At 61.4% G+C, this 16380-nt stretch overlaps 1 protein-coding gene across 5 annotated transcripts in view; it reads right to left on the bottom strand.

Annotated features, from left to right (window-relative positions):
• Positions 1–4446: 4446 nt before the first annotated feature.
• Positions 4447–16380, bottom strand: part of ZFYVE28 (zinc finger FYVE-type containing 28) — a 114457-nt gene continuing 102523 nt past the window's right edge. For 2 of the 5 annotated variants that reach the window (XM_086705612.1, XM_086705614.1), the window contains 2 exons: positions 11921–12054; positions 8636–9911 (listed from right to left, as the gene is read on the bottom strand). In XM_086705612.1, coding sequence (XP_086561738.1) covers positions 9421–9911; positions 11921–12054 — 625 coding nt within the window. In that variant the 3' untranslated portion in view covers positions 8636–9420. Of the gene's footprint in view, positions 5730–6235; positions 6340–8489; positions 8595–8635; positions 9912–11920; positions 12055–16380 lie in introns of those variants that run through there. The other 3 variants (XM_086705611.1, XM_086705613.1, XM_086705610.1) reach the window with 2 other exon arrangements.

Here is a 16380-nt window from a genome sequence, read left to right as displayed (position 1 = left end):
TCATCAAACTCCTTGCACTTGGGTGGCCCTAGTGGCCCCTGACCCTAAACTGATTCCGTAGGATCAGGGACTGGCAGCCTGGAGGCATCCCCAGACTGGCCTCAGTTCCCTTTGGTCTTCCTTCTCACTGGTTGTTGAGACTCGTGGCCTGGCAACTCCTGAGGAGGGGCCCAGCAGGCTGGAGAGTGTGGGGATAAGGTGGCTGGACCCCTGCCCTGACCCTGCCCAAACCTCTAAAGGGGGCATTGCTACTGCCAACGAAACAGAACAAAAACTATAAAAATCTCTACTTTCCATCCTAGGATCTATTGGATGTTTTATACACCATTTCCTTGTGCATTTCTGAATTCCCGATTTATGGTTAAGGGAACTGGGAATCCTGAGGTTTAGGGACTGCCTAGTGTCTCCTGGAAATCCCAGTAGCATTGATATTGGTGCTCCCACAAATGTGACCCAGGCCTGGTGACCCAGGAGCAGGAAGACCAAGCCACCTCCTGACCTAACGCTATTTGCTGGGGGTGGGAGCCCAGCTGTGTGATCTGAGAAATGGGGTTAGGGGTGTGTTGTCCTCCCTACAAGACCCCAGCAGAGCTCAGCAGGACCCAGCCGGGCACTTGGAACCTGCCATTAGACAGCCCTGCATGGGCTGTCTTGATGTTAACCCCAGCCTTTCCTGCTCATGCCCCACAATTACCCCAGAACCAGGGCACAGCCCCTAAGAGCTGTGCAGGATAAAGGAGAGTGCCCAACTCTGGGGAGGGGCAGATGCATTCAGAGTTGGGGGGCCTAGGAGGTAGAACCCCAGGCTTACCACCTGGTGGCTGGTATTTTGCAGAGTCCCTTCATCCCTGCTATGTGAAGAGTAGGTTGCTGGCCCCAGTCCTAAAGCCGGCACCTTGCCTAGGGTGAGTGCACCTGCTGGATGCCCACCCTACTAACTGCCGTGGGGCACGAGGGCTGCTCTGTTCCACAGCCGGCTGGGCAAAGGGCCAGATGTGACTGTGGGAACCATGTGCATACGGCATCCCAGTCTGAGAGGAGAGGGGTGGCCCCACCTTGCAGCTGAGCTGTTTCAGGGACCCCTCTCCTAGCAACACCCAGGACCAGGCCTTCCCAGTGGCTCCACACTGCCTGTGATGGTGGGTGGCACCTCAGTGCACATAGGGTGGGGGGAGTGAGGGGAGACGTGGCCCATGAACTAGGGGCAGGAGGGCTAGGACCAGGCATGGGCAGAGGTATCACAATCCAGGCCTAGGGGCCAACCAGCTCACATGCCCTCTGCTCCAGATCTGCAGGCCCCAAGGGCAGGAAAGATCCAGAATGTCTGTGCGCCCATCTTTGCCCAGGTCAAGTGCAGGATCCAGCCCTGAGCTACCCTGAGCGCACAGCAGAACGCAAAGCCTGGCTTGCGTGTTTAAGTCTTGGGTGTGACATTAACTTTGAGTACTGCTCAGTGCTGGAATCTGCCCCTCTCCCAAGTCTCAGAGGCAGGAGAGGCTCTAGAGTTTTGTTGACTCCTGCAAGGAGACCCCAGACTCTGCCCTGAGAATGTGGGGTGTGTGTGTGTGGGGTGGGGGGAGGAGGATGCTGCAGGCTAGGAAGGTTGCCTGGAGGAGGTGGCTTTGGCTAGGCCTCTGAGGAGATTAGTGCCTCCAGGACACTGGGTCCTGGGGGTGGCATGGGGCAGGCACCTTGGGTCCTGCCCACCTTCCCCCAGCTCCCACTGCAGAGTCCAGGGAACAGGAAAAGCCAGGAATGGCTGAGAAGCCGCCCCCCTCCATGGTGCTATCAGCCCCCAGCCCCAACCCCGGTGGTTTGAGATGTCCAGCTCTAAGTAGGACGCCTGTTTCCCCATTCTAGACCTGGCCGGGATGTGTTTGGCCTTGCTTGCAGTCCCTGCTGAGCTGGGACCCTCCCTGGCCCCTCCTCACCCCTGCAGGCAGCAATGCGGTCGCCCCCCTGCCCTGGCAGCCCAACCTCACTGGGAGCGCAGGTGGTGGGATGGGTCGCCCTCTGGTGGCCACCAGGGTCTGCAGCAGGGACCCTGGAGGGGGCGCAGTCCTGGGCCCCAGAAGGGGAGCACACCTCCAACCCTACTCCTCTCATTTGGCCTCCTGGGATTATATTGTTCATCACCTTCCCCAGCAGCCGGAACACCAAGGCCACACAGCTGGTGTGGGGGGCTGCCCGCCTGCATGTCCAGGGGAGGAGGGCCAGGCCTGAGGGCAGGCTGGCTGTCCCTGGGCACGTTGTGGGGACGGATGAGCCACAAGTGGGGGCAAGCAGCAGGGCACCTCCAGAGGCCAGGGGTGGGTGTAGGGGTGGGAGGTGGGAGCACTGGATGAGCTGAGCCCACTGTGGGAGGGGCAGGACCAGGTGGGGTGCATCCCTCGTCCCCACCCCGATGCCACCTCCCAGAGTGAGTACAGAGAGCTTTGGGTGCTCCACCCCAGGCCCTCCATCCTCTGCCTTGGTGGCCTGCAGGCTGCAGGTCCTGAGTACCTGTGGGGCCCAGCCAGACCTAGGACCCCCACCTGTTACCAGAAGCATGGGGTGGAGGCGTTGGGGCACACGGAAGGCCTTCTCCCCAGGGCCTGTGCATAGCCAGAGAGGGGAGATAGGCAAGCCAGACCCAGGTGCACCAGGCTCCTGCAGCTCCCCAGCCTTCCCTGATGCCAGACAGGGGTGTGCCGTGGGCGTTCAGATGCCGGTGGAGCCCCTGTCTCCACACCTGCCTCAGAAGGGGCTCTTCAGGCAGAGCCAGCTGGGACTGTCACGGCACCCTCTGCTTCCGCCTCTCGTGTGACCCTCCTAAAAGCTAACAGCGTCTGCCAACTTCTGTAAGCCTCAGTTTCTCCATCTATGACACCGGGATCCTGCCCCCTCGGGGGATTGTCAAGGGGAGTAGAGGGGACAGTGCTCAGAAAACGGTAACAGGAAGGATATAATGATGGTGACACAGGGGAACTGGGGGGCTCAGGAAGGCTAGCCTGCTCCAGGGTTGCCTCCTTGCAAGGGCTGCCTCCAAATCTGGAGCTCGTGTCTCTCTCTCTACCTGTCCCTGTCCCCAAGGTCTCCTAGTCTTGAGCCCCTACTGTGGGTGGGCAGCAGACTATTCCTTCTAGAACCTTCCTGAGTGGGAAACTCGGTGTTGGACTAATCCACTTCCCATCCCCAGGTCTTGGCTCTGCCCTTGGGGTGTGGATAGCTCTGTCGAAGGGTAGGGTGACCCCACGTCCCCGGTTTAGCACGGAAAGTCTCATGACTCAGGACTCTCATTCCTGAACAAACGGTATAAGTAGTCACTCTTACTGGAGGCTCCCATGGCCCCAGAACCTTCCTCCAGGGCAGCTCAGGGTAGGGATGCACAAGGGCAGGCCAAATCTGGCTTGGCGGGCTTCCTGGCTCCAGGCCACACCCAGAGCTCTCCCTGTCTCCCTGGGACCCAGGCCTCTCCCTCAGGAGCGCAGCTCTGTCTGTGCCAAGGGTGGGCAGACCCTCTTTCCTGGGTCTCCATGCCTCCCAGCCTGACCTGGTGGATAAGGAGGGTCACCATGTTTTAGTCTGGAAGGTGACAACTGTGGGCCTGTTGAGGAGAGGAAGGGGGACCCTGCAGTGTCCCCTCAAAGCAGCTTCTCCTGTGAGGGGCTGACCTCCTGGTCTGACAGCAGGGGCTGTCTTCCTTCCCCGGGCAGCTGACCTTCCAGAAGTCTCCACTGTCCAGCCATTGGAGCTGCAGCCACCCACAGGGGTGGGAGGGGCTCTGTCCAGGGCAGGAGGATGAGGCCCAGACTTGGGCAGCCAGAGACACCAGGTCCCCCTGCAAATCCCTTCTCTTCTACTCCTGAAGGACTCAGGAGTGCCCCTAGGGAGTCCCCCAATTCTAAACTCTTTCACCTCTCAGGAAGAAAGTGGGCCTGGTGGCCACCAATTGGGTGGTTTCTCACAACCATCCCTCCATTCTCTGGGGTCCCAGTGTCCACCTCCAAGGGACTAGACACCCAAGTGATCAGCCTCCAAGAGCAGAGGAAGGCCCCATTGCCATGGCAACCCCAGGGTGCAGCCTACTCCCCCACATTCTCTCCAGGGCACTCCAGAAGGCAGCCCCCCGGTGGGTGGGTGGTCCTGACCCGGACCAGGTGGGGAGGGCTCCAAGGGGGAGTGTCCAAGAGTACCCACCCGCCAACACACACACACAGGCCAGGATTCTGAGCTGAAGACCATGAGAAAAGGGGCTGGGCAAGTGGGCAGGCAGTGGAGACCCTGGAACCCTCGTAGGGCATGGGATGGGGCTTTCGGGGGGGCAGGCTGGCTACCCCTCTCCTACGGGCTCATGGGAACCCCTCAATTTCCCTAAGAGCGCAGAAGCCCGGAGCTTTCTAGGGAAGAATGCAAGAACACCGCTTCCCAGACGCAGAAAAAGAAGTCCACGTTCACACCAGAAACAAGTGTCTGCAATCCTTAAATAGATTTATGGAAATGGCTTCGAATTACAGCATTTAGAAAATAAAAATAATCTCAATACATAATATCCCCTCCATTATATACTCCCCCCCCCCGAAGCCATTTCTGTGCATGTGTACCCACTGTTCAGCAGTAGTTGGATTTTCTTATAAAAGAAGCAGTAGTTAGCGTCTCTCTAAAAATAAAGCTGCAACCCTCACTGCAATGTGAAGCCTGAGATTTAAGCCTGAGGTGTCCGTGCTGGGGCCCCCTGGCGGCCTCCGCCTGGGTGCCGGGCCACTCTGGGGTCTGAGGAGGTGGGCCAGGGTCCCTGGGGGGAGGGGGTCAGAGGGAAGGGGGTAGTGGCAGCAGGTGGCTGACATCTGGTGGTCCTCGGACCCCGGGGGCCCTGGCCTAAGAACCTGGGGAACTGGGTCTCAGTGCTGTGCAGGCAGCTGCCCGGCCCCCCATCTCGTCAGCAGCCGGGCACACACCGGCAGGGGCATGCCTGCGGCCCAGAGGACCTGGCCGTGTGTCTGAATCTCCCCCTCCGAGAATACACAAGATGCCTGCTGTTTGGCCAAGGGTGGGGCAGTGCTGGAGAATGAGATGGCAGCTGCGGGCTCGGGGCAGGGACAGAGAACGGGCAGTGCATGGGAAAGCCCTGTGGGGACGCCGAGGCCTGCCCTTCTCCTGGACCTGTCCACCATCAGCCCAGGGGCAGTCCCACTTGGCTGGTCAAGAGCCGGCTCTGAGTAGGCCTTCTAGTATGGCTGAGCAGCTCAGCAGGCCAGGGGCCGGGGGCAGAGGGCAGGGGACAGGGGCCGGGGGGCAGAGGGCAGGGGCAGGGGCAGGGGGCAGGTGGGAGGAAGGCCCACCCCTGCCCAGGCAGCCACCTGGCAGCCCTGGGTATCCCCACTGCCTGAAGCTGACCTCCCGTTGGCCCCTGCAGCTGGCCGGGGGTCCCCACAGGTGGGGAGTCCAGGGTAGGAGGGACGGAGGAGCTGGACGTTCTGGAAGCCTGGGCGGCCCGCAGCCTCCTGCAGTGGTGGCGGCCGCTCAATGAAATGCAGTGGAGACCCTCCTGCAGCCAGCAGCACCGCCCCCGGGAGTCCTCTGGGGCCCTGGCAGGTTTGGGGAGTGCCGGCGCCCTGTCAGATGCCCGCCTTGTCGCTGTAGAAGGGTGTGACGTGGAACATGTAGCAGTGCGTGCACACGCGCACGGGCTTCACCTGCCCGTAGCGGGGCAGCGGGGCCGAGTGCGAGGAGCAGCGGGAGCAGAAGATCTGGAATTTGAGGGGCGGGCGGGGGACCCAGTGAGCCAGGTGCCAAACAAGCCACCGCCACCCTCCCCCCCATGCCGTGCCTCCCCCCTCCCGACCTCGGCGGTTCCCACATGCCCCCTCCTCCAGCGTGCAGGGCACCACGGGAAAGCCGTGGGTGGGTCATGGCCTCAGGAGGCCAGGCTCGCGAGGAGGGTCCCAGCCCTACTCCAAGGCTGCTGCAGGCCTCCTGTTCAGACCCTCCTTCCCTCCACGTCCCCAGGTCTGAAGCAGCTGGGGGCTGGGACCATCGGGGACCATCGGGACCCAGTGGGCAGGGTGCCTGGAGTCCACACACAATGCCAAGTGAAAGCGGGGCCCAGGGCTCAGGGACAGGGACCCCAAAGGCCTTACCAGTGCCCTGGGGTGTCGGTCCTGACTCCCAGATCCCGCGGATGGGTCCCGGGGATGCCCCTGGCCACAGTCTCTGGGTCTGCGGGCACAACCTCTGGCCACCGAACCCCTCTTACCTTCCCGCAGCTTCGGCAGTGGTGCTTCCGGCGGATAACAGTGAAGGGTGCTTTGCATGCCGTGCAGAAGCCGCAAGCCTCATCGGGGACCCACTCTGGTGGATCTGGGACGAGAAGGGGGGTACGCGTCAGCCAGAGGGGGCCGCGAAGCAGTGACAGCGGCAGCCGGCGGGCTGGGGTGGGAGGCCGACCCCGGCGGGTGGGTGTACCGGTGCCTTCCGCTGGGTTCCAGCTCTCCTCCCCTCCCATCCTCCCCTGGACTCCAGGTGCTGCTACGGTCTCGGGAAACTGCTGGCATCACATGGACAGGACCTCTGCAGCTGTTGTCAGTGCCTGTCTGCCAGGCCACCTGGATTCGGGACGTGGGCAGGGAGTGTTCACCCGGATGACCCTCTCCTGAGCCTCTCTCTGTCAGCGCCCAGCCTGGCAGGGCCCTCGGGCAGAGGTGGCAGCTGAGAAGTGAAGAAATCAGCCACCAGCTCGGCACACTCTGTGGGGATCCCCGGGGGCCCCAGCCTTGCCCACCCCTAGCTCCAGAGCAGTCATGGGGTCCTCGTGGTCCTGGAAACCCAGGCAGATGTCCGGCCGGCCCCTCCCTGATACAGGTGCAGGCCAGGCTGGGGCCTGGGCCCCCCTTCCAGGTGGGTGTGGGACCCATCCTGTCTCACTTCTAGAGGTGCCTGGAAGCCTCTATGGAGGTTTGCTCTGGGATTCGGAGACTCATCAATCAGTGCGGGGGAGGAGAGAGCTCCCACACAGCAAGACAGGCACTTTCCTCCCATTCAGGCCCCAAGGCCAGAGCCAGTAGCCGGGCGGGGTGGGGGAGAACATCTGGGATCCATCCCTCAGACCACAGTGTGCTCAGAGGTGGTCTGTCCAGACTCGCACGACCCCCAGGGCTCAGGTGGGCACTGGCCTGCACCCCTGGCCCCAACCTCAGCACCTCCAAACGGAACTCGGCAAGGCTGCTGTCCAAGAAGGGCCTGGGGTCTCCTGGCCTCCCTCCTGGCCTGGAGGGTCTGCCCCTCCTCCTGCCTGCACAGACCCAAAACTGCCTCCCACCCACCTCTCCCACCTTCCCTCTGGGCCCCGTGAGCTCACCTCAGTGCAGGGAGGTCATTTCTCCCGCTTGCCACCCCTCCCCTGTGTAAAAATCCCAGGCTGACCCCAGGGAAATCCCAGGTGGCAATGTTAGCCCCTACGGGCCATGCTAGGCCACAGACACCAGCTCAGACAGAAAAGGCCAAACCCTCTCCTGTGAGGACCGTGAGGGTCCGGGGGACTTCCTGGAACTGCTCCTCTTGACCAGCATCCAGGCCCTGTCAGCAGGTGCCACTTCCAGGAGCGAGGCTGGGTCAGCAGTCGGCAGGGAGGGTGCGGCTCCCGCCCGTGCACTGGGCAAGCCGGACCTCACAGCTTTTCACTTCCGCTCCTCCTGAGCAGAGGGGCTCCGAGTTCCTGCTACAGGTGCTTTGTACCTCGTGTATGATTTTCCAGAAAGAGTCGGGAGATTGTGCCTGCTCCGGACACCCCATCCCCACAGCCCCCTCTGGACACCCGCATCCCCATCACCCCCAGAGCACTGGAGCGCCGGGGAGGCCCTGAGACGGACACAGGCAGGGCCAGCCCAGCTGGCCAGGCACACCAGGAGTGCTGTGGCCTCTGGCCCATCATGAGGTGAACTTTCAACTCCTTCTCAGCTCCACGCGCATCTGACACCTGGTTGGGCCCACCTGCCACCATCCATCTCAGCACCTTTCCCAGGTCCCCAGCCCCTCCCCACAGACATGATGCCAGGGCCCCAACCTACCCTGGATGCTCCCTCCCTGACTGGGACACCAGCAGGCCTGACCTCCAGGCTAACAGGGTAGCAGGGGCTCTGGGCTCCCACATAACCAGAGAGTGCAGCCTGCAGCCTCCTGTGAAGAGGGTGCCAGAAGCTGCCATTGAGGCCCTTCCTGTGGGGCAGGTGAATGCAGGTGGGGACAGGTGTGTGCCTGTGCCGAGCCCAGCCGCCTCCAGCCAGTGGCCCGTGTGCCCACCCTGGGGGCCGAAGAGGGGATGCCAGAGTGGGAAGTTGCCTCCCCAGGGGCAGCTACGTGCCCAGAGGGCCTCTGGGGAGGGACCCCCAGTTGGAGAAGCGGTGCCTTCATGGATTCCATATCCAGGGCAGAAAGGGGGACAGTCCAGACAGGGCCTTTGCTCCCTGCCCAGCACGCAGCACCGTGGGCGCTGGCCCAGACTCCACACGTACCTTCCAAGTCCCCATCTCGGGTCTTGGCTGCCAGTTCAGAGGATGACAGGGTCTCTTGGCACAGGGCACAATCCTCTAAGGCTGCACTCCGCAGGCTCTGGGTGACTGGGAGAGAAGGGAGGGGTGGGGTGGGCACAGAAACACCTGTTCCCGGTAGCCCCACCTCTGCATCACTGGCAGGGGTCCCCCAAACCCAGCTGCAGTCCCACGGCCATGGGGTCACCACAGCCCCAGCAGGCCGGGTACTGACCCCGGCAGGGGCCTTCAGTGCCCAGAGGCATGCGGCCTCCCTGGGGGCCCCCAGCCCCAGAGACCCTGCACGGTCTGTGCAGAAAGGTCTCCCTGGGCTGTGATCCCTAAGCCCACCATCCTTGCTGGCAGAAGCGGTCCATGTCACCTGCCTTTTCTGAACCGTGATGTCTCGGAAGGCAATCCCGCCCAGGAATCCCCGGCAAATGGCAGCAGCGCAGCCTGGCACGGTGCTGCCAGGAGTCAGAGCTTGGTGGACACACAGAACTAACTCTGCTCCTGCTCCCCGCTAGCAAGGAGGGGCTCTAGTGGGCTGGGGCGGGCTGCCCTGTGTGCCCAAATGCCCTGTGATGAGGGGCAGCTGGCCCAGAACAGGTATCTCAGCCCAGCACGGGGGAGAGGGGGTAAGCCAAGGGTCACGCTCTCTCCCCACCTCAGGCACGTGACAATATGAGAACGTGTGTGTGTGCGCGCGCGCAAGTATGCATGTGGGTGTGAGGGCATGTGTCTACACCCGTGATGTGTTGAGCATGTGTAAGTATGTGAGGCAGGTCCCAGGTGGCCACAGGATATGAACAGCCACTTTCCCCAGGGAGAGATGGGGCCTATGTCCCCTCCTTGACTCTGGGCTGGCCTCGGACTGTTTTGGCAGCCAGAATTTGCTAGAATTTGCTAGAATTTGCTAGACTCTGCCACATCTGGGTCTTGTCTTTAGGAGGAAGGGCACTGTCCCTCCCAGTCTGTTAGCCCCAAGAAGTTGGGTGACCTCGCAGGAGCATACGCAGAGGGAGAGTGGGAGGTTCTGCGGGCACAGGCCGGTGCGTGTGAGGTTGTAAGCCACCTGCAAAGCCAGCGGTGGGGACACTGCCCCAGGCAGGTGGCCTCTCGGGCACTTCTGGGGCCTGTGATGTGTGCCCCTTGGTCCCCTAGCGGAGAGCCTGGCAGTGCTGGGTGCTTCTTGTTTGGAATGTGGCAGGTTGTGCAGAAGCTGGGTGGCCCTACAGGGTGAGGAGATGCTGATCCCTGGGGTGGGGACAGGCCCTGAGCGGGACTCACCCTTCTTTAGCTTTTCCTTGTCGTCTGCTTCTGGTTTGGTGGCCATGACCTCAAAAAGGGTCTTGAGAATACTTCTCAGATCGCTGGCATAGTTGGTCTGCAGCTGGTCAGCCACACCTGGGAGGGGAGGAGGGCCGTCAGGCTCCGGGGGCTCCAGCCGCTGGCTGTGTCCTCAGGTTGGTGGGGGCAAGAAGAGGCCACCAGCCCCCGGGAGCTGGCTTTGTTGGCAGGAGTGAAAGCTCAGGAGTCCAGGGGAGGCCGGTGGAGGGGTGCCTACACAGCCAGCCCCCCGCTGGCCCCTGCTCACTCTCACTCCCACATTTTATCCTTGGGGTCGCAGCCACTACTCCTGAGTGGTCCTAGCCTCTCACTGACAGGTGACCCCAGGGCCCTGAACCGTGCCCACTGCCCACAGCAGCGCCTTCACTGACACAGCCACGTGTGTGTCCGGTCGTGCCCTCTTCCCCTGGCAGACGCTGCTGCCCCAAGTCCCCCTGACTGCAGGGGCCCCTTCGGGGCGTGTGGCTGGGAGCCAAGGTGGGCCCTGCCCTCTGCCGGACTCCCTGCCATTCCCTGCTTCCCCCACTCTCACCGCAGAGCCCTCCTCCTCCCTGAGACGGCTCCCTCTCCCTGAGTGGGGCTCCCCTTCCCTGACTGAGGGCTCCCCTTCCCTGAGTGAGGCTCCCCCTCCCTACGTGGGGGGTCCCCCTCCCTGAGTGAGGGCCATTTCTCAGCGAGAATCGAAGCCCTGTTAGCTCCTTCCGCGCAGACACGGCTGCTACTTATGGGGAAAGCCTCGGGCGTCCGGCCAGAACGGGAAGCCCAGTGACCCGCCCCAGGGACTGCAGTCAGCGCTTCCGGAGGATTCTTTGTGCACCGCGACGGTACTGAGCGCCTGCCAGACTCCATATCCCTAAACCTCGAAACAAAGCTGTGTGGCAGCTGTGTGAAGCCAAGCTCAGGGTCACCGGGGTCCTCCTGGTCCCACCTGGCCTGGCTCGGCAGTGCCTGGGGGGCCCCGGGGCAGTATGGGACACCCCCCATCGTGACCGGGATTCTGCAGGGATCCCGCCCCCCTCCCCCCCCAAGGCTACCGGCTGCAGTCCTGCCAAGCAGGCCGGGAGGAGCGGGTAGAGCGGGCTGCGGGGGAAGCCCCGTCTGCAAGCACCCCTAAACCGGGAGGGTGGGGGTGGGAAGGGCACGCAGGAGGCCGGGGAGGGGGCCTTCAGTGCGTACTTTTATACTGTTGAATCACATGGATGTGTTAGTTATTTTAACACACGAACCAAAGAGCAGCATTAAAAAGACACCTTTTGGCTCACGGCCCTCTGAATTCCCCGGGAGACAAAACAGGCGTCTCCCTCCTGTTCCCCCACTCGGGGGAAACAAAACTAGGCAGGATGAACGCCACAATCGGAACCACGAACTGAAAAGACCCTCGCTGTGTGGGTGGCCAAGGCCCCCACGAGAGCCGGATGGGTTCCCCAGTCACAGATGGGGGCCCTAGTGAGGAATTAAGCCTTCCTCCCTCCTGGGCTTGGGGATGATGAAACGGCACTGTGGGGGGATCCCCAGATGGCAGGGAGGGGATGCTCCCATTGCCCGGCACAACCCGCGTCCTGCCCAGCAGGGACCTTGCGGTCCACCCTCAGCCCTGCCCCGCCCACACTCGAGGCCCCGCCCAACCTGCAGCCCACCCTCAGCCAGGCCCCGCCCAACCTACAGCCCACCCTCAGCCAGGCCCTCTCCACCCTGAGGCCCCACCCACCCCCAACCATGCCCCCACCTTGCAGCCCACCCTCAGCCAGGTCCCGCCCAACCCTCCAGCCCACCCTGAGCCAGGCCCTCCCCACCCTGAGGCCCCACCCACCTCCAACCACGCCCCCACCTTGCAGCCCACCCTCAGCCAGGCCCCGCCCAACCTGCGGCCCACCCTCAGCCAGGCCCTGCCCAACCCTGCGGCCCACGCCCAGCCAGGCCCCGCCCAACCTACAGCCCACCCTCTGCCAGGCCCTCCCCACCCTGAGGCCCCACCCACTCCCAACAAGGCCCCCACCCTGCAGCCCACCGTCAGCTAGGCCCCGCCCACCCCCTGAGGCCCCGCCCCACGCGGGCCCAGCCGGCACCTGAAATGCAGACAAACAGGCGGTGGATCAGGTCGTGGCTGCCGTGGAACCTGGACCGGATCTTCTCTCTTGTGGCCAAGGGGACCGTCTCCAGCCCGGCCTTGTCTGAGGAACCTGAACCGGCCGTGGGGCCACTGCACAGAGAAGGAGATACAGGGTGTGGGGGGCACGGGCACCGCCAGGGGCTCCTGGAGCCTGAAAGCCAGGAGCGAGAACCAAACTCTTTTTGCCCTGGAGGCTCCCACTGCACCACAGCCGAGCTGCCGAGCTGCCGGGAGGTACTGGTAGCTTCAGAATGTCATCAAGGTCACAGGCACCACCTAACAAGCCAGCTGGCACAGCAGGGCTCCTGGCCTGGCCCTGCCCTGTCTGCTGCCCTCACTTTGCTGTAGCCACTCTCAACTCCTTCCTCTCTGCTGGTGTAGACCACCTGGTGTGGACTCACATGCTCAGGCCCCCCCCCCTTCTCCCTCCGACTGACATCATCTACTGACTTCCTCCTAGAACTCGCCCACCTACACCCTGAGCGCAAACGGGACTAATCTGGATAAAGGGTCTTTGCAGCTGAGATCAAGGTACAGACCCGGAGAGGAGAAAATCATCTTGGATTATCGGGTGGCCCTAACCCCGTGACAAGTGTCCTTATGAGAGGAGACGCAGACAGACAGGGCCTCCCAGCTGTGAAGGATGAATTTCTGCTGTTTTAACTCCCTGCGTGTGGGGCTTTGTTACGAACACAGGGTTCTGCTCCCACCATGCACGTCCCTGCTCCTCCCCACGGTGGGGGGGGGCCGTCTGCCCCCCTTCAGGTGCCTCCAATTCTTACAGGACTCCTCTCCTTTCTTCTCTATCCTTCTGTCCTACAATCTGGCAGTTTCTCCAGTTTCCCTTTCAGCTTTCCCCTTGACGTTTTAATTGATGCTCTCCCTGCGGCTCCATAGACGCAAGACTTTTAAACGTGGCCAACGGCTGCCTGCACTACCTCCTTCTCCTTTCTGGAAGGTAGTGGATCTGCTTTCCATGCCAGAGGCCTGGTCCTTGGTTGTCCGTCCCGTTTCAGAGGGAGGCACTGAAGGCCACGTGGTGTAGGTGGAACAAAGGCAGCCTCGCACTGCTGGGGCCACAGCTTCAGAGAGAGAACTTGGCACCAGCTGCCCAAGCTCCCACCCCGGGGGCTGCCACTGGCACGCACGTGGAACTCTGCCCTTGTGGCCCGCAGACGTGGCAGGATCTTCACTGTGGCACTGGTTGCTCAGCGATGGGGCGATCTAGTCTTGCAGGGGCAGAGTCGACAGAGGCAGAGGGGGGCGGGTCACAGACCCTCACACACTGTGTGGGTCCCTCACACGGCGCAGAAACACACAGGACCGCCCTAGGTCTTATGTGGGGGTACGTCCAGGGAGGAAAGACCATTAAGAAGCACAAAGATGTGACACGCCTGAGGTTTGGGGCCATTGTCCGCCCCCCCCCCGCCCCCAGCCCCTGTCCGGTACAGAGGGAGGCTGGGCTGCACAGGCTCCCAAGGGCGGTGTGAGAGTGCACACGTTATTGGCACACTCTACAATAATGAATATCCACTATGAGTATTTAATGCTTCCCTGGGCCACGGAGAGGTGAGGGCAGGCTGGCAGTGTGAGGCTGGGTGCACCTGTGCCAAGCTGGCACCCTCGGGCAGGTCTACACCCTCTCCTCCTGAGCCGCGGAGTTTCCCAGACAGGCCCCGGACTTTCAGCCTGAGCGTGGGGGGCCTGGCTGCCCTCCACCTGCTGTCCCCGCCCTGGGAGCTGAGTGAGGAAAGGGGGAGGGGACTTCACTGTTCACAACGTCAGCTACCACTCAGCGTCCCCAGTGTCAGGTGACAGCTTTGCCCAAAAGATTTGGGAGCAGGGGCTCAAATAAATACCACACACCCGTGTTCACAGAAGCTTGCTCTCCAACCCCACCAACAGATAGTGGATAAACAGTGTGGTCCCCACGGTGGGACGTTATTTGACCGTAAAAGGAAGTTCTGCACACACTACAAGGACAAACCTGGAAGACACCAGGCTGACTGAGACAAGCCGGTCACAGAAGGCCCCATAGGGTGTGATTCCATTTACGCGAAGCATCTAGAAGAGGCAAGCCTACAGACGCAGAAGGCAGAGGAGGGCTGTGGGGCCAGGGGCGAGAGATGGGGAATGACCGATTGATAACAGGTACAGGGTTTCTTTACGGGGTGGTGAAAATGTTTGCCAAACTGTGAATATAAAATAAAGGAACGTTTTCTTGCAATCATCTAGTGAACTCACATTCGGGAAATAGTTCGTAAGTTAAATGTCTGTCATCAGTGGGCTGGCTCAACAAATCATCAGGTCACATCCATACAATTTCCATTTTGTAGAAGGGACAGATGCTAGAAATGTTAAAATATTAAATGAAAAGGCAGCATTTTAAAAATTAGGGACATTGGGGTGCCTGGGTGGCTCAGTCAGTTAAGCGTCTGACTTTGGCTCAGGTCATGATCTCGCGGTCCATGAATTCGAGCCCCGCATCGGGCTCTGTGCTGACCGCTCAGAGCCTGGAGCCTGTTTCAGATTCTGTGTCTCCCTCTCTCTCTGACCCTCCCCCGTTCATGCTCTCTCTCTGTCTCAAAAATAAATAAACGTTAAAAAAAATTTAAAAATTAGGGACATCATATGTGCATAATGAGAGACGGGGAAACGCAATAAAAGCAAAGCATTAATATCACGTATATTTGGGCGGTGGGACCATGGATAAACTATGCTTTTCCAAAGTGTCTTCTAGGAGCAAGTATTACCTTTGTGATCAGAATGAACGTGATTTCCAGGAGAGAGGAAGCGCCCGTCGGCAGCAGGTGGCACCACAGCCCTGCCTGTGGCGGGAGCTCGTCCCAAGCCGAGACAGAAGCGGCTCGGGGCGCCCCCTGGGGGTCAGCCCTGCAGCCCCAGCCCCGCAGATCCATGCTCCAGAGGGCCTGGACGATGTGGGGCGGCCAGCACACAGAAACCAGGGGAAGGGCCCTGACCCCACAGAGAGTTGAGGCCATGAAGGCTCCCTGAGGCTCTGTTTGAGCAGGGTAGGGGGGCCCGTGGAGAGAGAGGGAGAGGGACAAGGACTCCACAAAGACACTGATCCTAGGCAGAAAATTGGCTTCTAGGGGCTCGGGGAACAAAAGACCAGACTGCTGCAGGAAGAATTTGACCCACTAGCCTCCCAATCTGTATCTGCTGAACAAAGAATATGAATCCATTAGATATGGAGGAGAGCCAGAAGTGGGTTCCCTGGGAATAAACGCTTTCTCCACAGTTGTAATGCCACATGGGGCTCAGGAAAAAGGGCAGCCAGCAGGGCCTCCTCACCCTTCTGGTGTCACAACTCCTCTGGGAAGAATGGGGGAGCCCCCCCAAAGATGTGTTCACGTCAAACCTCCAGAACCTGTGACTGGGGCCTTATTTGGAAAAAGGATCTTTGGGGATGTAAGTAAGCATAGGATCTCGAGAGGAGCTCATCCTGGACTGTCCGGGCAGGCTCTGAATCTGATGACAAGGGTCTTTCTAAGAGGAGGGGGGGAGACACCCAGACAGGAGGCTGAGTGTGGACAGAGGACACGGCCATAAGCCCAGGAGCAGCTGGAGCCCCGGGAGCCAGGGCTCCAGGCGAAGGACCCTCCCTGGGGGGAGGGGGGCCTCCCGAGGGAGGGTGGCCCTGGATTTTGGACTCTGGCCTCCAGGACTGTGACAAGGGAGGTCTCTGTCGTCCGAAGCCCCCGATGTGTGGCAGTACGCCCCTGCTGCCCAGGGAAGCCAGTCCGGACACAGCCGGAAACGCGATCCCACCTCCATCGCTCACCTGCTGGGCCCAGAAACTGCTCCCTTAGGCACAGAATGGGCACTAGGATAGCCACCGATGGGCCCAGCGAGGACAAGCCCGATCACGAGCACGTGTGGCCGCGAGAGGTGGGGCCGTTGTGGCGGGGAGGACACAGCCGGCTCCTACTGATAAGGCCTGCTCGCGCTCGCCAAGCCTTCAAAAGAGGCGGTCACATTACACACATAATTATGGCTGGAATCGTTTAAGGGACGCTAAGCTCATAATCAGTGTTTAAACCTCTAGGGAAATTGCTTTGCTGGGAGGCGTGTGTTTGCTACGTTCGTTCCACAGATTTGCAGCGCGCGAGGGGGCGCCGAGGAGTGGAGGGAGTAGGGGCTCCGTGAGGGTCCTGCCTAGCACCTGCTGTCCAGGGCGGCGGTGAGGCAGGGCTGGAAGAGATGTGGAAGGCAGAGGGGCGCGGGGCTGCCTGGCACCTTGAGCTTGCGGGTGACGCTTCTGACGCGAGTGCCCGGGCCCAGGGCAGAGTCTCGCTCCCCCTCAGCATCCCGGGGCCGCCCACAGCCCCACCAGCGGGGAGACGGGGGGGTCCCCAACCATGCTAGGGTGGTGGAGCTGACACACACCTTCCC

Source organism: Puma concolor, chromosome B1, assembly GCF_028749965.1.
Source record: "Puma concolor isolate L17-30 chromosome B1, mPumCon1.1.hap2, whole genome shotgun sequence".
NCBI classification, from domain to species: domain Eukaryota; kingdom Metazoa; phylum Chordata; class Mammalia; order Carnivora; family Felidae; genus Puma; species Puma concolor.
Note: the sequence above shows the minus strand (reverse complement) of the source record. Positions and strands in the feature narration are given on the sequence as shown.